The sequence below is a fragment of the Eublepharis macularius genome, chromosome 12 (genome assembly GCF_028583425.1).
Source record: "Eublepharis macularius isolate TG4126 chromosome 12, MPM_Emac_v1.0, whole genome shotgun sequence".
Classification (NCBI taxonomy): domain Eukaryota; kingdom Metazoa; phylum Chordata; class Lepidosauria; order Squamata; family Eublepharidae; genus Eublepharis; species Eublepharis macularius.
In genome coordinates, this window is record NC_072801.1 from 80,137,719 (window position 1) to 80,162,603 (window position 24,885).

The window sequence follows — 24,885 nt, forward strand, 5'->3', positions numbered from 1 at the left end:
ATGGACAGAACGCAACCCAACAGCCCAGGGCTTCCTGGGAGAGCAGGAGGAGGAAGGGGCTTCTAGGAGAGCAGTAGATTAAAATTTGGGCAGGGTCAAGGAGACCCAGGAGGTGCCGGGGGTCTGCACCAGGGCCAGGCCTCCTGAGTCCTTCAGGGGAAGGGGGGGCAAGGACTCTTGACTTCTCTGGGAGGGGAGCGGGCGTGGGGCCAGGCCTCCGCCAGGCTGTTATTCCTGGCCTGCTGTGCCCCCGTCATGGAAAGTCAGCCGTGACCCTCTCCTTCCCTCCAGCCCTCCAGTTTCCAGTATGCCAGGAACATCCCCCTCCCCGTAAGGCGACACCTTGGAACTGGCCCAGGCTGAGACCTGGACTCTCCGCTGCAAGTTTTTTCCAACAGCCAGCCACCCACAGTCCCGAGAGTTCGAGCACTAGCCTCTCAGCCAAGAATGGAGCTCAGACCTTTGCTGGGCAGCTCGGGCCCAGCTGACTGGCAGCACAAACGCAACAGGCATTCTTGTGAGAGGGGCTGGCCCCCAAGGGGCAGGACTCCTGAGTTCCCCAGGAGGGGAGGGGGTGGATATGACAAGACGTGGAGGGCCAGGGGCCAAGGGCCAGTTCTTTCCTTGCAAGAGGGGCGCAGACACCACAAAGACTGGCTTGGGATCTAGGTGCATATCACAGGCAAGCCACGAAGGCCCTGGCTCCCCACGCTCCCAGCTAATGAGCCTGCCTGACCCGCCCCTGTGCGCTGCTGCCCTCTCAGAGAATCCAGGGATCTTGGACCTCCACCCTTGTGCCCTTCCCAGCACAGCGAGGAAAGTGGAGTTCTTCCTCCAGCCCGGAGCCCTGAACCCAACCAGGTCTCAACGGCCCACTCACCATCCAAGGAAAGCCAATCCAGCTGGGTGCTGGGCAGCGCCATGAAGTTTCGGGCTCGGTACTCAAAGAGAACGGACAAGGAAACCAACCGGGCATCATGAGCCACTTGCAGGGACACCAAACCTGCTTCATGGGCTGTGTGAGGAAAGCGAGAGTGCCCCTGAGAGAAGCCGAGGGTCCTGCCCACACCGCTGGAAGCCAGGCAGCACGCCCCCACCCCCAATCAAGAGGGAGGGAGGGAGGGTGTGCCCCCTCCCCCTCCCTTCCCCCCTCTGGGCACCATACCTGGGCAGTAGCATCTCAGCACCCCGGACTGGATGAGAGAAGCAGGGACCGAAATCTGGTCAAAGAGGCAACTGTAGGGCTCCGCCTCGTCTGTCCAAGGACCGGTGATGAGCACCTTGACCCCGCCCTGTCCCCACAGGAAAGAGGGAGAGAGAAAGAGAGAAGAGTTGGAGGGGAAGGGGGCAGCTAGTCTCCTTCTGGCTGCCACTGCAAAAGTGGGCCAGTGGCCCTTTGATAGTCACCCCCCCCCATCTACCAGCCACTCTACGGGCCCTCTGTCACTTGAGCCAGGCCACCCGTCACCCTCCTGGGCCCCAGACCCTTCCAGAGAGCCGAGGAGTCCTACCGGCCCCTCACCCCCAGCGACCTCTCTGTCTCACACCCACCTCTGGGTAGGACCACTCAGGAGAGAAGTCCGTGATGGACACCAGCGGCTGGGGGGAGCCCCGCGGGCCTCCTGTTGTTGCATAGGGCTGTGCCAGGGCCTCGGGCAGGACTGGGGCAGGGCTCCCAGGGCTGGCCCTGCCTTCCTTGGTGCCAGGCACGCTGCCAGGCCCAGGCTCCTCGGTCATTAGCTCACTCATGAGGTCTGGGAAATGGCTGTCGAAAGAGAGGCCGAAGGAGCTGCTTGCTGCCGCTGCAGCCGCTGTCTGGATGATGGAGTACAGCTCTTCGTGGAGTTCTGGGGTGGCTGTCCCTGCCCCCTCTTCCACGTGGCCCCCCCTTTCAGCCAGAGCCCTCCTGGGCATCACACCCCCTCCTCCTGCCGTCTCCATGGGTGTCTCAGGGCTGCTCTTCACCTCTGTCCCCTCAGCGGCGGCGGGGGAACGTGGCAGCGGCCCCTGGGCTGCCCCATCATCTTGGATAAAGAAACGGTTTGTGGGCACAAGCAGAGAGTAAGCTGGGGGGGCAGAAGCCTCCGGAGGCCCAGGCTGGGCGTGGAGACTGGTCCCACCCCCATAGGTCTGCCCTTGTTTGGGGCTGTTCAGGAAACAGTCAGGGTCAAAGGTCTCTGAGCCCACTTCGTTGGTCTCCATGGTGGCCTCCAGGTTCTGCGAGAGAACCAGGCCTGGCCCTGGCAGGAGGGCTAAGCCCAGAGGGGCGCCGGGTGTCCCGACACCATCTCCAGGGACCAGGTGTTGGCTGGGGGTGAGAGCCAGAGGCTTTTCGGCACTGCCGAGGCCAGTCATGACCAGAATGGCGCTCCCGGGAAGGCTGACCGAGAGGGTGACGGCAGGTAGCTCCTGCTTGGGGAAGCCGTTGGGGGGTGCCAAGCCTGGGGAGGGCTGGGTGGAGTCGGGACAGGCATCGGCGAGGCTGGGTGAGACGGCCTTGACCAGCTTCAAGTCTTTGTCGGATCCCGAGGGCTTGGCCGGTTCTGCCTCAGCTTTTGCCTCGGCGCTGCCAGAAATGTTCTGGACCTCTGTCAGCGCAGGATAGGGACCCGGGCGGACCTCCACCTTTGGGGAGATGATCCGATGCTTCGTGCTGCTGCACTTGTGTGGAACATGACCGGGACTCCCTGACGTGGGGCAGTGGGAAGAGAAAAGAAACGTGAGCAGAGAACACAAAGAGGAAAAGCAGCAAGAAAACCTCGCAGGCAGGGAAAGGGCCAAGGTCTTTCCCGAGCCACTTTCACTCCTGACCAAAAGCCACCAGAACTGTCTGGTTCAGAAAAAAAATGTCTGCGGAAGTCCCCCAGAGAGCACCCAGTGGCCCAGATGCTACCCAGAGAGCAGAGCCGCTGAGAAGGGAGAGCGGCCGAGGGTTGGAGGGGGGGGGCAGGCTGGTATCGAGTGGCCGGGGGAGATGACACTGAAGCAGGAGGGAAGGGGTCTCCGGAGCCAGTGAGGGAAAGGCCCTTCTCTGCCCGAGGCCCTGCAGAGCCCCTTCACTCAGAGGCACGACTGGAAAACTCTCTCCAAGGCGCTCAGCACGGCATGAACAGTCCTCTCTTCCTGAGCACTGGGTAGTGGTTACAGTATTGGACTAGGATCTAGCAGACCCAGGTTCGAATCTCCACTCTGGCACTGAAGCTCAGTGGGTGACCTCGGGCCAGCCACACCCTCTCATCCCAACCTCGCTCACAGGGCTTTTATGAGGATGAAATAATAAGCATAACAGTAACTGCTCTTATATACCACTCTTCTAGACAGATGACTGCCCCACTCAGAGCGCTGGACAATGTTTTGGCCGGGGCTTTGGACGCCGTGACTGTGTGGATGAAGCAGAGCCAGCTGAAGTTGAGCCCTGTGAAGGCGGAGGTCCCGCGTCTGAGTCGGAGACGGCTGGGCTCGGGAATCCGCCTCCCAGACTTAGGCAGGACGCCTTTGACACCTGCGCCGATGGTGAGGAGGAGCGTGGGGGTGATTCCGGATGCCTCCTTGTCAATGGAGGCCCAGGTCTCCTCAGTTGCCAGATCTGCGTTTTTGTATCTTCGGCAGGTCAGGCAACTTGCTCCCTACCTGTCCGCTCACGGCCTAGCTACAGTGATGCATGCAACGGTCGGATTGGACTATGGAGGGCTGCCCTTGAAACTAACCCAGAAATTGCAACTGGCCCAGAATGCAGCAGCGCGTGTCCTCACAGGAACCCCATTTAGGACACGGATGCCACCTGTACTGCACCAGCTGCACCAGCACCCGGCTGAATTCCAGATCAAGGTCAAGGTGTTGGTGTTAACTTTTAAGGCCCTTCATGGACTGGGAGTGTTTCTCCCTGTATATTCCCCAGAGGATGTTACACTCTGCAGACGGTCAACATCTGCGGACAGTCCCTGGCCCCAAGGCTGTTCACTCCCCAGGGCCAGAGCCTTTAAAAGGCTGGGCCTTTAAAACAGAGATGTTCCACCAGGCCTATGGAAGGGGTTGAGGAGCTGGTGAACTGTCCCGTTGGTCCCTGGCCTGTTTTGTTCCCTTCCGCTGTCTAATGAGATCTACCCAGAGTGAGATATATTGATTTTTTTGTTTTACGATTTTAACTGTTATTTATTGTGTACATATATTTAAATGGTGGTTTTATGATGTTGTGACCCACCCTGAGCCTGCTTGCGGGGAGGGCAGGATATAAATCCAACAAATGAATGCATGAATGAATGAATGAATCAATCAATATTATCCCCACATGCAGCTGGGGAGTGGGCTGAGAGGAGGGGCTGACCCACGGCCACCTGCTGAGCTCATAGCGGGAGTGGGAGTCGAACCAGCAGAGTGCTGACTCGCAGCCCAGCCACTTAACCAATGTAAGCCACTCTGAGTGCCCATTGTGGGCAAAGGTGGAGTACCAATGAAGTAAACAAAAAATAATTTTTATCCTCACTACAACCCTTTGAGGTAGGGCAGGATGAGCGTGACTGGCCCAGGATCACCCAGTTGACTTTTTGGCCGACTGGGGACTTAAGTCCTGGTTTTCCAGCTCCAGGTCCTACGGTGGCACTCTAAGTGCGACACCCCCAGGTTCACTGATAATGAGCTGAGTGAATGCAAGGAGACTCTGGAGATGTTTTTAATATTTCTGTTTTGTAATTTTGGAGAACAAATTTGACATTAACAGGACTCCACAGAGGCACTCGAGCCCAGGGGAAGCTTCCTGCTGCCTGTCTTCAATAAGCAGGAATCTTCCCCAGCACCAGTCCAGGCCTTCCTCAAGGACAGGAATGAACCAGTGACGGAAGCTCGTTTCTCCTTAGAATGGTGACGGCAAAGCCTCAGGAATATCATAAGATGGGTAGCCCCTGTTAGTCAGTCTGCAGCGGTAGAAAAGAGCAAGAGTCCAGTAGCACCCATAAGACTAACAAAATTTGTGGTAGGGCAGGAGTTTTTGTGAAATTTCCTACCCTGTCACAAATGTTGTTAGTCTTACAGGTGCTACTTGACTCTTGCTCTTTTCTGCAGGAATATCACAGTTCACCACTGGAGGGCACCCCCCACAGCCCCAACACACAAACACCGAGCAGGGTCCCACAGGGGGACTGGTTGTGAGGATTCCTCAAGCTAAGGAATCAAGCTGGCCACGGGCAGGTGACCCTAACTCTCTTACTCCAACAGGCCTTGCAAACCACCACTTTCCTGGAGGCCTCACTTTAAATCTGCAAGGGAAAAAACAAAACCACGTTTGCTGACCCTGGGTGTGCACGTGTGATCTCCCCGGCCACAGTCCGGCCCACCAGTAGCCCTGCCTTGGCTTTACCCCCTTGGAATTCACACGGGCCAACAGCTTTTCCCACACACACAGCAAGCATGGAGCCTTCCAGGCAGGGGCCACGCTGTGCTTGCAAGTGTGCATGCCTTCACCCACAGCTGGAATTCTTGACAGCAGATGGAAGTGTGTTTGTGGAGCTCCTGAACACAAAGCCCACAGCTCCCCCCAAGGGCTATGGACAGCAACACATCGCCAACATAGGAGGGGGCTGCTTGGGAGGGGGGGGCAGGGGCACCAGCGTGGACTAAATGCAAGCAATGCCTCTGGCTCAATTGGTCAGCAGGTGCGTCTTGGCTGTTGCACCAGAGGCCTGGAATGGTCTCCCTTCTTTCTTGGTACCCCTTAGAGAGGCAAAACCCCTTTTCCATTTCAGTTGGCAATTCAGATTTATTTCTTGGTCATCTGCTTCTATTTTTATGTAACGGGCTGCTTTCCTGTTTTCTGTTTAGTGTTATGATGTTTTTAATAATTTTATTTTTATGAAGTTTTGGATGGTGAGTTTGACAATCTAGGAAAAGTAGGTTATAAACTTTACAGATAAATAAACAATGGTGTGTGGATGTGATGTGTGTGCTATGTACTGTCAAGTCACTTCCAGCTTATGGCAACCCTCTGAATTAATCAAAAAGAGTCCAGTAGCACCTTTAAGACTAACCAATTTTATTGTAGCATAAGCTTTCGAGAATCAAGTTCTCTTTGTCAGATGCATGGTACAGAAACTGGTCAAATATAGAAGAGGAGGGGAGGAGAGAGAAGAGAGAAGATGCAGTTAGGGGGGGAGAGAGGGAGGGTGCAATAAAAACATTCCTTTTGATTGCACCCTCCCTCTCTCCCCCTAATTGCCTCTTCTCTCTCCTCCTCTTCTATATTTGACCAGTTTCTGTATCAGGCATCTGACGAAGAGAACTTGATTCTCGAAAGCTTATGCTACAATAAAATTGGTTAGTCTTAAAGGTGCCACTGGACTCTTTTTGATTTTGCTACTACAGACTAACACGGCTAACTCCTCTGGACCTCTGCATTAATGACATCCAAACCTCCCTACTGTTGACAGCCTTGTCAACTGCTGCCAGGGGGAAGGGAGGCTGGCAACGCTGCCAGAGAAGAAGATCAAGAAATGAAATCCAAGGACACCCCAATTTTCAGGACGTTCCCTTTGGTGAGGATAACAGTTAAGCATTTATGAACCCGTTTTCCGGCTCAAGGCACTCTGCACTATAGCCTAGAAACCAGATCACCTGACCACAGGAAGAACAGAAGAGCAACAGCCCTGGATCAAACCAGCGGCCCATCTGGTGCAGCATCCTGCTTCCCACGGAACACAACCAGGTGCACCGAAGGCTTCCAAGCAAGGCACAACCCTCCCCGCCCCCCCCCCCGTTGCTGCCTCCTAGCAACTCGCACTCAGAGCTACGCTAGTTTGCACACGGAGGCTCCCTTCAGCCATCAAGGATTTGTCAGAAGAGAGCCAGCTGAGGGACGCGGGCTCGGAAAGCGGGGAGCAGGAACGAGGGCTCCTAGGTTCACTTGGCGGGCGGGGGGATAGCATAACTCTCACAAGGCAGAGGAGCTGGGGGGGGCACGACTCACCAAGGCCGCTGCTGCAGAGGCAGGCGTGGGTCCGGGGTGGGGGCTTGGCCTGGTGGCTCTCTAGGATCTGCTGGACGAGCTGCTCAATGGAGAACTCTGCAGTGCTATTTCCATTGCTGCAGGTCCACTTGATGCCATGGACTGTGGGGGAGACAGAAAGCAGGCACATGAACCAGGGCCAAAGCACCAGAGCCCTGGGTCAGCCCCACTCTCACGCCAGACTCCTCCGCACAGCAACGCTTCCCTGCAGAAGCCCCCGTCTCACGGCAGCAGCCAATGCACCACGATGGCTGCGGGGCTTCCAGGTGGCAGCTTTCCCCGTGTCTTCCCTCCTCCAGTCTCCATGGAAGCCTTTCCCACCCCCCACCTGCCCTGTGCAGAGGTTTTTAAAAACTGGTACGGGATATACTGATATACCATTATATGCCAATTTAAAATTAAAATCCTTTCAAAAGCACACACACAGCCCAGTGGCATGATGGGAGAGCAAGGGCAAACGCCTGCCGGATGGACTTCATCAGGGAAAATGGCTGCTATGTGGCCAGGACTGGGAAAATTCACTCTCTCACCTACGTGGCAGCCAGCCTGACTTTGCTGTGATCTTTAGGAAAGATCACAGGAAAAGTAAGAGGAAAATCCAGGTGGTGCGTGGCTTTGAGAAGAAGGAAGAAACCCACTTCCCAACAGCACTGAAACCCCAGGTAAAATCAGCCACGCATATGAAGGGGAAGCTCAGGAACGGATGTCTAAAGCGGCTGTCTTGAAAAATTCCCAGCAGCCCCGCAAAACTACAATTCCCAGGGTTCTTTGCAGGATTCCTTGCCAGTTCAATCAGCTTCCGCACACCCCGAAGAAGAGAGGTAGTCTCCAAGGGAGGACTTTGCTGCCATCTGTCAGTTCAGCCAGACTCCTACCAGAGAGGCGTCATGTCAAAGGCTGCCAACTAGACGCTCCTGGGAAACTCGCAAGCAGGGAATGAAGATCACCCCATCGCGGGTGTCACTTAGACCAGTCAACGGGAGGCAGCTTGCTTTCGCTTGTGGGTGTTTGGGTGGCTTTCATGACCACTAGCTATCTATAGACTTATCCACCATAAACTTATCTCCACAGTTTTGATAGCGGAGTCCTCCTTTTTGCTAACGTCCAGCGGCAATGAATTCCGTGCATCCACATTGATAAACAGAGGCAGCATCTCTGCAGTTGCTCCCAAGGCACAGCAGCCTCTCTCGGGCTTTCCCTCCCCAATCCGTCCCTGCAAAGACCGCCCCCCACCCAGTATCTATACAACACTCATCACGCCCCCCCCCACCAGCCCCCGTCTCTCACACATGGGTTTCAGCTGCCCGACCAGCTCTTCCTTTGACCACTTCAGCCACTCCTTGCGGTCACTGTTGATGGAACAAAGGACAGGCCCGCAGATCTTCCCGCAATCCTCTATGGCTGGGACGTTCAGGTAGTGAACCAGCACGACGTCCGGATTCTGGAGTGGGGGGGAAAGGGAAAGTGAAAACTGCCAGGGTACAGCTGGCTTCCTGAGAAGAGGTGCGGGGGCTCAGATCCTCTGGGAAGGCAAATGCCCCCCCCTTCTGGCAGCCCTTCTTCCCATATCCCCTCCAAAAGAGACCCCTGTTAGTTCAGCCCCAATAAAGGTTTCTTACACAGAGGTGACCTGGGGAGGGAGCCAGTAGCTCTGCATTTTGTTTCCTACCATGCCCCCCTCCGCCCCCCGCCGTGCCCGGCTCAAAGGCAGTGGCCTTCCCTGCCCCTGCCCCACAGCTGCTCCTCATCGGAAATGCACTGCAGGCTCATTTAGTCGACATACTGTTGGCCAAGGTACCTCCGGGGCAGCCTCTCCTGCACAGAGCAGCCCTTCATCCACAGCTCTCCCGAGTGCTCCCCCCGGCCCTTGGCAGCACAATGGGGGGGGGGTCCCAGAGAGAGGGCCTTCCCTGTGGGGGCACCCAGCTTCCCCTCGAGGCAATTGCCAGATGCAGACTCCCCGCAGATGCAGGCCAAGTCCTTCCCGCAACCTCCTGAATAGCTCTTACAATCCTGGCTCTGATTTTCACAGCTGGCGGTTTTACTCCTCCTGCCGCTGCTGTTCTGAGGGCTTTGTGGCTGGGTCTATCGCTGCCCTCCCAGAACTTCTATACTTTGCTTAGCCATCTGCCAGTGGACAAATACTATTTATTATATTTATCTGTTCCTTTAAAATATCCCTCCACTGCTGCAAAACTCAATACTGATGCACCAAATAGCAGCAAACAAACAAGCCAAAGGAGTTAAATTGCCAGGCAACGGACAGCCGCTGCTCCGCTGAGATTTCATGGGGGCAAAACGCAGCAGCTGGATGCGGACGCCCAAGTCAAGGCCCAGGGGCACGATGGCCATCTCGCAGGGCCTCAAAAGAACAGGCAGCAGGGCTCGCTTCCAAGAGCCCAGCATGGCCCCCCCCCGTCTTCCTCCTCCAGGAATTTGCCGCACCCCCCCCCCGCCTTCCAACTGTTACTGCAGCTGGGAGCAAAATCCATTTCACCAAGTCACTGAACGGGATTCTATTTCTCAGCAAAACGTACTGACTCTCCTTTGGGCGGGTTTAATCGGGCGACCCCGGGGGGGCTAGTATGGGCGGGGGGGGGAAGCTTCCTCTCCAGCCACTTCCTCCTTGCTGTGCCCCGTCTTATGCACGTCCCTCTTGGCCCTCCATGCCGTGATTTTTACTGGATCAAAAAGCCTAGAGACTTTCAGGCTCTCCCGGGATGGCTCCGGTTGTGCTTTCCCTCTGGCCCAGGCGCCCGTTCCCATCAGTTCAGGAAGCCCCAGCCTCAGAGGTGGGAAGGGGCTCCACCTGTGTAAGCAACATGGCCAAGGAGTTTGTGGATGGGGGTCGCGGGCGTCCTGCCGAGGGCTGCAGCCAAAGCCCACCCTCCTGGGTGCTGCCGTTGAGCGTGGCCTTTGGAAAGGCCCTTTTCTTCCCGGGAGCAGCCACGAGGCACGTTCCCAAACTGACCTCTCCCAATGGCCATCACGGGCAGCCCTTTCTGCGTGGCTGGCCCTGCGAAATGAGGCCAGGGCCACAGCAGCTTCCTCTTCGTTTGTCCCCAAGGACAGAAGGGCAAGGGTAGCTCCCCCCGGCCTCTGATGGGGGGGGGGTTAGAGAAACGGGGACCCTTGCCCAAGATTTCTCCTGCACGGGAGGACAGGGGCTCGACCGCCAGAGAAGGAGCCCACCCCCACTTACCTCTGGGGTCACCCCCCTCCCCCGCCGTGACAGGTACCTGCAGCAGCCAGTAGCAACGCCGGTGGAATGTTGGGACAATGGCCGAATGGACGTAGCAGCCGTAGAGACACTGGCAGAGGGGGAGGTAGAGACTGGTTGGAGGGGCTCTGGGGGAAGGTGACCCTCACGCACATCACAAGGCCCAGCCCCCCCCGCCAGCCCTCCCAGGGGGCTGCCTGCACAGGCTCTCCCCACCAGCGATGGTTCTGACTACCTGCCCTTTGCAGCCTGCCCCCTCTTATCCTGACCCCCCCACCCCGTCTTCTGCCCCGCCCCCTCCCGGAGCCGGCCCCCTCCTGGCCCTCACCTCGACGCCTTTCACCTTCAGCTTCATGTGGTCCTCACGAGTGGTCTTGCCATCTTTGCGCTTCTTCCAGCAGTAGCCATCTTTGCGGTATTTCACCTTCTTGCGATTGTACAGGATGATCGAGCCATTCTGGGGTCTGCCAGAGAGGAGGAGGAGGACGGGGAGAGGCAGGGTCAGGCACCCAGGCCTCCTTCAGCAGGGTGGGCGTTTTGCGGCTTTTAAGCGAGCCATACTTTGCAGTACTTTGAAATGACCAAAACAAAAGTCCAGGGCTTTTTTTCAGGGGGAACGTGGGGGAAACGCAGTTCCGGCACCTCTTGAAAACGGTCACACGGCTGGTGGCCCCACCCCCTGATCTCCAGACAGAGGGGAGTTGAGATGGCCCTCCGCGCCACCGCCACCGAGCAGAGGGCAATCTCCACTCCCCTCTGCCCGGAGACCAGGGGGGCGGGGCCACCGGCCGTGTGACCGTTTTCTCCGAGGGCCGCCCACTGAGTCCCGCCACCACCTCTTCCCCCAGGAAAAAAGCCCTGGAAAAGTCAAGCATAAACCAAAACTTTGCTGCGGATGGAGGGTCTCAGGTACCGGCCCTGAAGGAACAAGACTTCTATGAAAGTTGTTTTGTTTACTTATTTAGTGTTATTTATAGTCTGTCTTTCTCACTGAAACTCAAGGCAAATCACACAGGGTCAGTCTATACCATCAATGGCTGGGGCATTCAATAAACAACACATTAAACTGCAGGCATTTGAAAACAAGCCACTACAGAGCTGACCAATGCTGAAACAAAACATAAGCAATTTAACATGACACATTAAATGATGCTGAAACTACCCATAGGAACAGTACCCAATAGGCAGTACCCAGTAGTATAGCCAACAGTCCCTATCCATATACCAATGCATCATTTCCTTACAGCGCAGTCCTATTAGGGTAAAGGTAGTCCCCTGTGCAAGCACCGAGTCATTACTGACCCATGGGGGGGGGGGGATGTCGCATCACGACATTTTCTTGACAGACTTTTTGTTACGGGGTGGTTTGCCATTGCCTTCTCCAATCATCTACACTTTACCCCCAGGAAACTGGGTACTCATTTTACCGAACTCGGAAGGATGGATGGCTGAGTCAACCTTGAGCCCGATACCTGAACCCGGCTTCCGCCAGGATGGAACTCAGGTCGTGAGCAGAGCTTGGGCTGCAGTACTGCCGCTTACCACTCTGCGCCACAGGGCTCCTATTAGGATTGCTAACAGGAGCCCCTATTATCTGTGTATAAAAGCCCTCCTGAATATTTCAGCTGTGCACAATCTGCCACTAGGACATTCCAGCCCATGGATCTGAGTCATGCAGGGGCCAGAGGACAGACACTACGTCCACAACGTTCACCTGAGTCCATGTCTGCTCCACAGGCAGGTTTTGCTCCAGCCCACCTGAAGTGGGTTATTCGGGATTGCCCACTCAACATCATCCTCAAATTGTCTCATTTCTGTGTTTCCCTCCACTTTGCTGTGATCTTCCCAAGCCTGGACTGATAATGATGGCAGCCAAAGTGTCTTTGGAAGCCACATGGAAGGAAAGTGTGCGTTTTGGCAGATCTCATCCACGTTGGAAGGGTTTTCCGGGCCCTGCTTGCCATTGGAGGATTGTTTCAAACTTCTTTTAAAAATCAGTCATTGACAATCAGCATAATGCTATAGATCCAGAGAAGTCAGCCGTGTTAGCCTGTAATCGCAAAATAGTAAAGAGTCCAGTAGCACCTTAAAGACTAACCAACTTTATGGTAGCATAAGCTTTCGAGAACCGCAGCTTTCTTCGTCAGGTGCATCTGACAAAGAGAGCCGTGGTTCTCGAAAGCTGACAATGCATCTGATGAAGAGAGCTGTGGTTCTCGAAACCTTATTCTGCAATAAAGTTGGTTAGTCTTAAATGTGCTACTGGACTCTTTACTATTTAGCATAATGCTATAATCATACAAAGACCTGTCTACTATGTCCTCCCAGTTCCCAGCTTTCATTTTGAAAAAAAGACTTTTTGTTATGGAGATATGTCTTCTCCCCACCCCGTGTCGCTGTTACAAAAACGGCCAGGCTGACTAAAATGAAAGCAGGGAATTCAAAAGAGCTAGTAAATAGGTTGTTCTGATATCACAACGCTATACAGTACTTCAGTTGCTGATTTTTTTTAAAAAGCCATCCGGTCGTGTGCAGAGTAGATGGGAATGACTGCCCTTGGGGGCGGTGAGGAAAGGAAACTCTGCAAGAAACGCTTGCGCGGATGCTCCATTGCCTCTGCAATGAAAGATGCACGAGGAAGCGTTGCCTTGTGGAAGGCACCACTCGAACCGCGTCAAGGAAGTCTCTTCTGGCATAAGCCAGCCTCCCCTGCAACGATGCAGTCTTTGTGGCAAATTACTCCCCTTCCCCCAAAATTCCCATGGCTGCTTCCATTCTCTGCACTGTTCGGGGTTCCTGAAATCGGGCAGACCCAGAACTCCTCCCTACCTGGTCTTGGGGGAGCAGGAGAGCCACTCTTCATGCTTCTCAAAGGTGATCAAATAGGAGGCGATCTCCTAGGATGACAGAGAGAGGACGGCAACATCAGAAAAGCACCAAGAGAAATGAGGACGGCAAGGGCCGGTGGAGGAAGCCCCGGCAGCGTCCCAGGGTCACAGAGATTAAACAGTCAGTGCAGCCCTCTGGCCAAAGGCAGGAACCACCTGGAAGGCAGGAATAATTTTGTTATTATAGTCTGTCTTTCTCACTGACAGTCAAGGCAGATTACACACTGCAAGTGCGTACAGCATAATCAATAGCTAGGACATTCACTGAGCAAAAATACAACATGATCCGCAGTTAGGACATTCAACTAAAACGGATACAGTAGGGGATGGTAGCAGAAAATTTGAAAGCTAGCATAAAGCCAAGGACAGAGAAGAAATCTTTCTGAAAGAAAGCGTAGTTCATTCATGTGACATCTTCAGCATCACGGACGTGCCCAGCAGGAGCTCATCTTCACCAGCAGACAGGACCTAATAGCAGACTCTGTACTTCCTGTCCCTTCCCAAGGCATCTCTGAGTTATTTCTTATGACGCAGCCCTATCATCCGAATAGAAATCCTTCCCCCAAATAATTCAAATAGTTTGCAAAAAGCTAGGCGAGTGGGAGTTTTCCTGACCTCTTCAAGCAGCCCATTGGGGGGCCCCTCAGAGAACGCGTGCGTACGGGGCAGCTGCCGATGTAGCCCAACTGCAGAGCGGTATCGGCACAAGGCCCTGTTCAGATGAGCAAAGTTACTACCGCGGAACATAGGGGGAGAGGCAGGCGGTCGCACAGATACGAGGGGCCAAGGACATGAAGGGCTCTGAACGTGATGGCCATGACCTTGAGGTGAGCCCCACGGCTGATGGGTAGCGAATGCAGAAGGGGAGCAACATGCAGGTTCCATCTGGCTCCTGAGAGCCAATGAGCTGCAGCGTTCTGCACCAGCGGGAGCCTCCAAGTTATCTTTGAGGGGACAGCTACGCAGAGTGCATGCCAGTCACCTACTCCTGATTTCCACGGTGTGAATCCAGGTGGCCAGATCCGCCGCCTCAAGGTAGAGGCCACCTGCCAGGCTCAGTTAAGTCGGGAGAAGGCCTTTTTTTGCCGCTGCATTTACTTGCTTCTCTAGCAGCAGCGCTGGATCCAATACATCTCCTAGGCTTTTCACTGTCAGCCGAGGTCAACTGGACCCCATCAAAGGCGGGAAGCACAACAGCCTTCAAGATCACTGCTTTTTCCAACCAGCACCAATTCCATCTTGTCTGGATTCCATTTCAATTTGTTTGCTTTCAGCCAACAGGGAAGCCGCAAGCCACCCTAGGAGACCGTCCCCCGCAATCTGGACCAGAAGAAGCCCACCAGGCAGGCAGGACTGCACAAGTCAGCCACAGAAGGGCAGGAATCCCCACAAGCTCCAGCCCCAGTCTGGAGTGGGGCAGGCCAGGTGGCTTCTAAAGTCCAAACGGTTCGGCCTGCGAGGGTCAGCCACCCACCAGATCTTCCCAAAGCAAACCGAACTGGGGTGCAGCTGCACACCCTAACATGCCATCTCCAGCTGTGCCAGATGTTGAGGGCAGGGGGCTGGAGCTGTGGCTGCATACGCACACCTCCATCAGTCCAGGGGGTCTCAGTATCTGCAGGGGCACCACCAACGTGGCCACGGGCCCACAGCTGCAGCTGAGCGGCCTCTGGAAGGGACCTGGGGCTGAGGCCACTCAGATTGGTTGGGGCAGCTACCAGGGGTGAAAAACTGATGTAAGAAGTTGGAAAAGGAAGACAATTCTTTTTGCACCACATCTCCTTTCTAAGAAGGGGATTCTCTGGGTAGAAACACCAGCTATTTGTTAATCCATAGTGTAGTTGCTCAGGGATGCAGGAAGCACTCTGCACATGTTCAGAAGCAGATAGGTTTTAATTCCAGAGGAGTTAGCCGCATTAGTCCGTAGTAGAAAAATCAAAGAGTCCAGTAGCACCTTTAAGACTAACCAATTTTATTGTAGCATAAGCTTTCGAGAATCACAGTTCTCTTCGTCAGATGCATGGAGGGCAAAAAGAAACTGGTCAGATATAGAGGAGGAGAGGGGGGCGGGGTAGATGCAAACAGCTCCTTCTGATATGGAGATCAGTTTGCTTCTGTTGAGGAAATCTGTTAGCTGTGATACTGAGATAACCATTCATAGTCCCTATTCAGTCCCAGCTCGACAGAGTCAAATTTACATATGAATTCCAATTCAGCAGCTTCCTGTTGGATTCTGTTTTTGAAAGGTTTCTGTTGGACTACAGTGACCTTTAAGTCTTTGATGGAATGTCACTGTAGTCCAACAGAAACCTTTCAAAAACAGAATCCAACAGGAAGCTGCTGAATTGGAATTCATATGTAAATTTGACTCTGTCGAGCTGGGACTCAATAGGGACTATGAATGGTTATCTCAGTATCACAGCTAACAGATTTCCTCAACAGAAGCAAACTGATCTCCATATCAGAAGGAGCTGTTTGCATCTAACCCGCCCTCCCCTCTCCTCCTCTATATCTGACCAGTTTCTCTTTTTGCCCTCCATGCATCTGACGAAGAGAACTGTGATTCTCGAAAGCTTATGCTACAATAAAATTGGTTAGTCTTAAAGGTGCTACTGGACTCTTATAGGTTTTAATGGCTTTTAAGATGAAATTTTAATTTGTATGTTCTAAATTTGTTAGCTGCCTTGGTGACCTGTGAGGGCAGAAATGCAGGGAAAAATCTTTTAAATAAATAAACAGCGGAAAACAGATTGTGGGGATACCTCCTGTCATCAGCTGAGAACGTGCTCTCCAGTGCCCACAGATGTCTCCAAGCTCACCCCACCACCCCACCAGCAATTCCAGAAGGAGGACAACTCCCCCCTCCCTCACCCCCACCCCGTGCGGCCCACCTCGTTGGTGTTCCATCGCAGCCTCTCGGTGGGCAGAGCAGGGCACTTGGGCACACAATCCACCAGCTTCTTGGGCAGGAAAACCTTCAAGTGGTGGCTGTTCTCTGGAAGGAGGAGAGTTGGACAGGAGAGTGAAGAGGGGGGAGGCAGGAACGCTGAGCTCCCTGGGCACCCATGCCCTTCTTAGTTTAGTCCACCGGACAGCTGCGAGGTGGGGCCAGGAGCCAGGGCTGCATGTGAGGCTCCAATTCACACCCCTCTAGATGGCCGAGGAAGAGTGGGCCAATGCTAAGAACATCTGGCAAAGAGAATGCCTGCAGAGCCTCTTTCGAGGATGCTTGGACTGTCCACCACCCGCCCGCATCTGGTCCCTCCTGCTGGCCGTGGCTCTCCAGGGTGTTGGGCAGAGGAAGGCCTATCACAGCAAGCAGCCTCCACCCTGTGACCCTTTTAAAGCAGACGTTCCAAGAACTCAGCCCAGGCAGCTGATGTGACCCCCTCTGCACACACCCCCCCCCGTGAAGTGAGCCGCCTCTTGACTGCCTTGACAGCTCCCACTAGGCACTACTTTAGATCAAGACCTCCTGGCTTCTCTGTGGAAGAGCACTGACTCACTGGCTTTGCTTTGGAAAGTCCCAGTTTGTGTCCTGGCCCTGACAGGTGCTCAAAGCGACATACAACAGCAGAATCCACAAGCCTAAGTGAAAACACTATTAAATGTATCCAGCAATCAAAACCCTAAGCAGCATTTGATTAAACAAAATGAACACCCGTCAGGCCTGTAATTCTGTTCCCCCCTCAGCAGCCACGTTCTGTTAACAAAATAAAATGACTGGGAAATGCCATTTTGCATAAAGAACTTTTCTGTGGGTGTCAGTGGAGTGCCCTGGCGCCCAGCCACCATTACTGAAATGACCCACACCTGAAGGGATCCTGTCCGGACAAACACAGAGAAAGGCCTTCCCCTCTCCACCAAAGGAACAGGCGAGAGACGGGGGGGGGGGGGTCGGGATGCAGCCTCCATACAGTGGGTGCACCTGCTTTGCATGCAGACGGTGCCCGGTTCAGTCCCCAGCAGTGCCCATTACAACTCTCAGGCGAAAGATCTCAACCCGAGACCCTGGAGAGCCCCTCCCAGCAGAGGAAACCTGGCTAGAATAAAGGGTGTGTGTGTGGTGAGGGGGGTCCTGGCTTAGGAGAAGGCAATGTCAGGTGCGTGACTTAGGCCAAGCGGGAGTGGAGAGCCCGGGCTCCTGGGTTCTTTGGAAGGGGAAAAGGGTCTCACTGCATGGGCCATGATGGAAATAAGACAGGACGGGACAAGAACCAAGCCAGGGTCCCCTGCGTTCTGACTCATGACAGCGGGGGAGAAGAAGCCACCCAGAAATCCTGGGTCCTACTCACCAGATACCCCTGTGGTTTCCTTGTTCATCTTTGGGACTCTGTATTGTGACGGGGTTAGAGTTCTTGGCCTGGAGGGCTCAGATTAGGACATGTGAGGACTGGGATCGGACCTGGAGACCGAGGGTGAGGAGGTGGGCGGGAAGAGGAGGAATGAAGTTACTTGAACGCAGTGCCCACCCGACGCTGCCTCTGCAGCCAGCTTAATCCCCCATCCCTTCTCACCCGGCTTCCCTTTCCTGTTCAGCCAGCAATTTTGTTCCTCTCTCTCTCTCTCTCTCTCTCTCTCTCTCTCTCTCTGCTTCTCTTTTCCACCTACTGGTGCCGTTCCACCCCCCAAGGCTGCATACACACCACCATCACCTCACAGTAGCCCCCCAACCACATACCATCCTTTGTTGTGAGCATTTCCAGAAGGGCTTTGCTTGGCCCCTCCCCACAGCCTGCTCCCCTAGTCTGTGAGCCCCCCCCCCATCCAGCAGAGAGGCCAGTCAGTGTCACCCTCCACACAATTCCTCACACCCGCCTGTGTCCTTCTTCTGAGCGCACCCACCAGCCCCCGAGGCCCCTCTCACCCGACTCCCCTCCCCTCCTCCACTGCCAGCTTCCCCCTTCCCCACCTGCCCTCGCCAACCAATCTGCCTGCCAGCCCACAGGGCCAGCACACACCCACACAAACACACTTCCCAGTCCTTGTGCGCCACCTTCCACTTCAGAGCAAGAGGCGACAAAGAAGCACCTTACAGAGGATTTTTAGGGAAGGGGTCCTCAGAAAAATCCCTTGACAGGAATGCCCACCAGTGAACCAGGTTCCACTGACCCTGGAAATCCGGCTCACAGCTAGGGGGTGTTCCTAGATGCACCTCAGAGGCTAAATGCACACCTGTGGCACACGGCGCTTCTCACCCCTTGCAACCACCGTTCTTTCCTACAGCTTTCCTAGAGCTGCGATCCATGCTCTGGCAGCATCCAGGCTTGACTTCTCCCATGTGTTGCACAAAGAGCTGCCTGTGTTTGGAAACTTGGCCCAGAACTCAGCAGCCTCCCTTTGGACCAGGATGGGCCGCGGCGGGGTGTATTTCCCCAGAATTTAAAGACCTGCTTTGGCTTTGGGGTTGTCTCCAGGCCCTGTCCAAAGTGCTGGCCTTCCCCTGTGGCCTCCATGCTCCCATGCAAACCTGCCCCTCAGCCAAGGTCTGTTTCAAAGGCCCCTCTCGGGATGCCCTCGGGCCTTGGCAGGGGCCACTGGAGAGAGGGCCCTGCACAGGGAGTGCAATCTGCCTGCCGAGGGCCATGTTTTCCCTGGTACTGGATGCAGTCGGCTTCTTTTAAAAAATGGTCTCTTGTACTTTATCAGGCAGTCTCTTTGTTGCTCTGAATTTTGAAGTTTTTGTCAGCGACTGTTTCTGGTCCATAAGCTGGTACATGCTGAATTTGTAGCAAAATGGCAGAGGAGAAGAAATCCCTAAATAAACGAATAGCGCATGCACCCAGAAGCCTGGAGGGGCAGCAGGGTAAGCGGAGGAGGGGCCACGGCTGCATCTCTCGGCCTTTGGGCCCGCCACGGACAGCGTGGCCTTGCTATCTAACCCCTTCTACACCACCTCATGCACCTGTCCAAAGCGGGGCTCCGGCCCACCCAAGCTGCTGCCACAAGACGATGCACTGTCCTCCGGATGCCACAAGACTCCTCTTCGGGCCTTCGGGGGTTGTCTCCCGCTCCAGACCCCAGCCTGCCAGCAGCAGCCAGGGGCCCATCGCACGCCCCCGCCCCCGGGCCTTGCCCGCAGCCAAGCCCAGGCACCGAGCGAGCGACCCCCCCCCCGGCCAGTCCTGGCCCCCAGCCGCCGCCCGCCCGCCCGCCCGCCCGCGGCCACGCCTCTCGCCTCCCAGGTGTCCGCAGCCCACACACCTGTCCGCGGCCGCCCCGGCCGTCCCCGCGCCCCTTCGCCAGGGCGGGCCAGCTCGCCCGCCGCGCCCGCCCCCCTGCGGCGACGCCCAACCCGGCGCGCCCGCAGGTGCCCCGCCGCCCCTCTGCCCTTCCTGCGGGCTCGCCAGGCCCCGCGCCCTGCCGGGCCCCTCCCGGGCAAAGGCCGGCCAAGGGCCAAGGGCCGCGCGCCCGGGCGCACCGGTGCCTCCGGCGGGCGCTACCTGGCGGGGCGCCCGCTGCTCCGGCTCCGTCACCGGCCGCCATTCTCGCCGCGACCCGCACCGGCTGCGCCTCGGCCCCTTCCCTCCGCTGCTCTTCCTCGCCGCCCCGCCCCGATCGCTGACAGCTCGCCTTGGCCCAGCCCGGCGGCGTCTGAGCTCAGCGCGCAAGAGGCGGGCGGAGGCGGCCGGCTGGCCGGGCCCGCCGAGGCCTCCCTCCCGCGGCCGCTCGCCTGCGCCCCCGACTCCCCGGCCCCCGCAGCGGCGGCGCGCAGGTGGCGAGCTCCTGGCCGGAAGGCAGAGCCGCGCCGCTCGTGCCCGCCGCTTCCCTGGCCGAGCAAGACCCGGGCGAGGCCTGCCGCCTCCATCCCTCGCCCCGGAGGACGCCTTTCGGCACTGGCGGGCATCCCCGGGCGCGGTCACAGCCCGGCCACGCCGTGGTGGGCCCACGAGGAGAGAACGCGCGGCGGCCTCGCAACTCGCCACGGCAGGAGGCCCAAGGCCCGGCCGGCTTCCTGCCCCCAAAGTGCCAAGAGGCGCCAGAGCTCTTCGGGGTGGCTGCTGGGCTCAGGCCCACCTTGCCTGCTGCCAGAGCTCTGTTCACACCAGGCCTCCACCCGTGGCCCAGGTTTGGGGGGCTCCTGCCCGGGAATCCCGACGATTCTTGGATGCTGGTTAGAGGGAAGGGTCTTTCCCAGAAGTTCGCGGTGCGGGTTCCCCCCTTCCCCCATGGAACTGAACTGGGAAGGAGGCTGGGCAGGGGGTGAATGCGCACCCCTCCGCCTGGCTCTCGTGGGAACCAGGAGGAAGCCGGCAGAGCCACCTGCCCCTCTCGATGGGCTCTTTAGGCCTGGCTGAGATGCTCCCTGGACACAACAACTTCCCGGTTTGAGCTCTGCATTGCTCTCACATGCCGGGGCGGGGGCGGGGGGGGGGGCCGCTTTATTCTGCTTGGCAATTTCCCTCTCTTGGTTTCAAGGAAAAGGCCCGAGAGAAGGGCTTGTTGCAGCCCAGACCACCGTGGAACTGACGCTGCAGGCCTAAGGACACTTCCCTGGAAGTAGGCCTCATTGAACAAAATGTGATATCCTGCTGCCTAGAAGTGCTCAGGATCGCTCCCAAAAGTACTTCTTAAAAGCTTGAAAAGAAACAAACACCCTCCATTTCCCTCCTCCATCCTGGCCTGACACTTTTGCTAGAGACTTGGAGAACAGGTGGAAAATCCTGCCTTCTTTCATAACACTAGAATTGTCTGGCAAAGGGAGCTTTGGCTCTTGGACACGTATGCCCTGGGTATCCTCTCGGTTTTAAAGATGCTCCTGGGCTCAGATCTTGCTCTTCTACTTCAGAGCAACACATTGATCCACCTGAAACCAAAACCTGTAACAGTGAAAATGACTAGAATTGGGCAGCAGCCTCAGGACAGACAGAAAAAGGTACTTTTTCACATAACGTATAATTAATATATAGAATTCACAACCACAAGATGTAGTTAGGTGGCTTTAAAGGGGGATTACACAAATCTGAGGGGAAGCAGAAACTGACGCCTGTTAACTAGGACAGCTAAACTGAACCTCCGTGTCCAGAGGCGCTAGATCTCTGCCTGCCTTGACCACCACGGCTACTCTGCTGTGGGTACCCCAGGGGTGTCTGGCTGGCCACGTGGGAACCCTGCAGGAGGCTGGGCTGGACGAAGACCTGCCTTGCTTCAGCTGCAGGGCTCTTTCTATACCCTTGCCAAAGAAAATAGAACAGGTGTGGAGATCTGAGACTGTTCTTCCCATCATACTAAAAACAATAAATTAGTAACACAAGTAGTTTAATTAAAAACCCTGTAATGTAACAGTAACCATGTTTTTATACTCTACCTTTTTATAATACATACTATTTTGCATTGACGTTACTTTAACGTGCTTATGTGAAGATAACACAAACCTCTTTTTAAGCTTTTCTACCCAGCAAAGGATCCAATAATAAGAAAAGCTGCAACCGTGCAGTGAATTTGGCTTGTTTCTCCCTCCTGCTCTTATAAACGAAGCTTACAATGCACAAAAATATTAATATTGGTAATGGACTCTGGCACAGCTTTGAAACCTGGAATCTGATGGTCACCTCCCCCCAAGGGCACAGTTTCTTAAGGGCAGCTAAAGAAGACTGCTTCCTGGGTGTGGCGGATGATACCCCTTTCCCCAAGGGCAGGGGACTATAGGGCCCTAGTGAGATTTGTGGCATAGTCTTCCTTACAAGGGACAGTACTTCCTTAGAAGCCCCAGTTGTGGTAGCTAAAGTCTCAGATCTTCTGTACAGCAACTTATCCGCATTTCGGAATTCAAAGTCACAAGAACCATATCATGAAAGACTATAGAATTACATTTTGTAGGAACATTTTCCCAGTTAAAATACTGCAACACATTAAATATACAACAGAGTTAGGGTGTCTCTAGGGCTTCAGGTACCGCGTGCCACTGGCCAGGTTGAGCCACCAGTGGAAAGATAAAGACCCCACCACCGTCACCTTTGGCCACTTACAGCACCACATCAGCCATTCTGAGGCATTTGGTCAGTCTCGAGTATCTGATCACCATCGTGGGTGAGAAAAGAAGGGGTTCGATAAAGAGGGGAAAGAGGAAAGCTGCGTGCAGCGTCTAGAGGGAGGGACAGGCCACCCTGGTCGGTCACCCTGCTATTATTTCTGCAGCCAGAAAAAGGGAGGTCTTCCTCCACAAAGAGTGGAGGGGGGGCGGGGCAGAGGGGGCTGCTGCCAAGCCAAGAGGTGGCCCTTTCAGCAGGGATAAGTGGGAAGGGGAGTCTCTGCAGATCATCCAAAGCCTGGAGGCTGCAGCCTCTCGCATATGATTTCTCTGTTACACAGCCCAGGAACTGCCACCTATTTTATGACTTAGAGTTACAGATAATTACAAAGATTCCAGAGCAGAAGAAGCTGGTTTTCTTTCTAAATAAATAAATGTTTGATAACTATAAAGCGCACACACCTACGTCTTATGTTGAGGGAGGAGGGAAGTTCCAAATGAGGCACCAGCAGGCCCCCTCTCCTCCTGCACTGCTGCTGCATTACTATGGAAACACTCCTAAAGTCTCTGATGGTACTGGGTGTCCCCCCCCACCTTCCTTTTTTTCTTTTGCAGCCTACAGTGGAAGGTTTACTGACAGCACAAAGAGGGAGGGAGGGAGAGAAAAAGGCTCCCTCTCCCAACCTGGTTTTATAGCGAAATAAGCACAGGATGACCAGCAAAGGGGGGTTTCAAGTAAGCAGGTGCCTCTTGGGGTGACCAAGTCTTCCTCCTGCACCTCAGTTTCCCATTCCTGCCTATTACCTTTGGTTATTTCTGTATGCACACAGATCAACTGCAGCTGGCCATCTCCCTCCCACACAGGCCGCTGGCACTTTGGGCAAAGCGTTTCTTCCCTGGGAAGGGGCCGCAGGGCAGGCTCATTCCTCGGACTGCAGTTGGGGTCCAAAGTCTTCCTCGGGCATGCAGGCCGCCCTCATGGGATATCGGCCCAAGGAAGCCATCCTGTAGGAAATGAAGGGGCTCTCTTGGGGACTCCTCTGCTGCTCTTCCATGCTGGAGTTCCACTCAGGATAGAGGAGCTGCAACAGAGGAGTGAAGCAAAGTGACTGCAACGCGACAGCAGCCTGTGGACTGCCTGCCTGTCTTTATCCTGCCACTCCCCCTCGAGCTCCAATGTATTCTCACAACAGCCAGGCTAAGAGACAGACCAAGAGAAAGATCCTGCGCTTGCACAGCTCACTGGAAGTGTGGACTCTGTGCCACGGTGTTTTTTTAAAGAAAGGCAAAGTCCAAGCTAGGGTTCATGGAGAAAGGAGCTGAGAATAAAGCTCCGCGTCAGTGCCCTAATACAAGCCCTGACCCAGCCACTTTTGGAATACTATGTACAGTTCTCGTTGCCATCTCTCAAGATGGAGGCTGAAGAGGGCTAACAAGGTGCAGAAAAGGGCAACCAGCACCATCGTGGAATTGGAGCAGTGGGGCTATGAGGCAAGGCTGTCATGTACTTAGGCTTTAGAGAAAGTGCAACCATGAGGTGATACGACGTCTGCACAACTCTGCATGGTGAAGAGAAAGTGAAGGGGGAGAGTTTAACTCTCCTCCCTTTCCCATCACACTGGGACTCCAGGCCACCCTATGAAACTAACCAGCAGTAAATTCAAGTAAACTCCTCACGCTGAGTAGTTCACCCAGGGAACTCACTGCCCTGGGATGTGGTGATGGCCATGGGTTTAAAGGGAGGCTGGGCAGATTTATATTGGTCCCATATAGGCAGAATGTCCTCGATCAGCGTGGCCTCCTGCAGTTTACATAGGACAAAGGGGTCAGTCTCTGCAAGAAAGTGCTGGCGTCAGAAACGTGTGACAGAATATTTTAGTCTACTACCAGGACGCTTTTCAGCTCACCTGAAATTCATACTTGTCTACCAAAGGAGCTTCAAAGGCAGACTCTAGTGAGAAACTGCTGAATGAGAACTCATCAGTAAGGTAGGTTTTTCTAAGCCACAGCAGGAAATAAATTGCTGAGCACAACTAGAGGAAATATTACGAAATGGTCCGTCTGCTTATCTTGTACATCTTGTAGTTTTGCATGGAACTATCAGTAACTACAACTCCTGCAGCCCGTGTCCTTTTAACCGCCTTCCCTCTCCTTCTTCTGCAATGTGGACACACATTCTCCAGACAGAGGATCGGTTTTGTGCATATGACAAAAGTGGGTGGAGCCTGGAGTTCATGGACGTTTCTGCTTCTGCCAATTTGCCAGTTTTCAAGGTGTCATCAGATGCCATTTCTTCTCTGATGGACACGGTAGGAGCAAGTGGGACTTACAGGGTGGCGAGGAGGCTGCCCACAACTGTCTTACTTTTACATTTCCCCTGAAGAAGTTGCCTGGAATCACGAATCTGTCTGTCTGTCTGTCTGTCTTCAGCCCTCCCCGCACCAGCAGGCTCAGGGCGGATTCTATTCATGACCGGAGGCTGCAGCTGATTTGGCTCAGGTCATCCTTACGGGTGCAGAGTTTCCCCTATCAGGTTCCGAATTGTGAACTGCCTTAGAATGTTATCCACATCATCGTATGTTTACTGGACTGAAGGAAGCTTGCAATATTAAACACCCTCCCTCCCCACCCCGACATACAGGTACCCATCTTGTGGGTACCACAAGATAAACCCAGCTCACCTGCGCACCACTGTGCACGGCTATGTCTCTGGAAGCCTCATTTTCACAGAGCTGGAAAGGGTTTGGTGGCACTCTGTGATTCAGGCCAGCTGTGCGGTTCTCTCCTTCATGAAATGCCTGCGGTAGACACC

The 24,885-nt window shown here is 54.9% G+C and overlaps 1 protein-coding gene across 6 annotated transcripts in view; it reads right to left on the reverse strand.

Moving 5' to 3' along the window:
* Positions 1-22,998, reverse strand: part of CAMTA2 (calmodulin binding transcription activator 2) — a 38,861-nt gene extending 15,863 nt beyond the window's left edge. For 3 of the 6 annotated variants that reach the window (XM_054995094.1, XM_054995095.1, XM_054995090.1), the window contains exons 1-11: positions 19,546-19,637; positions 17,398-17,507; positions 15,994-16,097; positions 13,044-13,111; positions 10,543-10,678; positions 10,234-10,305; positions 8,282-8,435; positions 6,956-7,096; positions 1,552-2,687; positions 1,166-1,292; positions 881-1,015 (exon numbers count right to left, since the gene is read on the reverse strand). In XM_054995094.1, coding sequence (XP_054851069.1) covers positions 881-1,015; positions 1,166-1,292; positions 1,552-2,687; positions 6,956-7,096; positions 8,282-8,435; positions 10,234-10,305; positions 10,543-10,678; positions 13,044-13,111; positions 15,994-16,097; positions 17,398-17,425 — 2,101 coding nt within the window. In that variant the 5' untranslated portion in view covers positions 17,426-17,507; positions 19,546-19,637. Of the gene's footprint in view, positions 1-880; positions 1,016-1,165; positions 1,293-1,551; positions 2,688-6,955; positions 7,097-8,281; positions 8,436-10,233; positions 10,306-10,542; positions 10,679-13,043; positions 13,112-15,993; positions 16,098-17,397; positions 17,508-19,007; positions 19,119-19,545; positions 19,638-22,877 lie in introns of those variants that run through there. The other 3 variants (XM_054995091.1, XM_054995093.1, XM_054995092.1) reach the window with 3 other exon arrangements.
* Between the last annotated feature and the right edge of the window lie 1,887 nt (positions 22,999-24,885).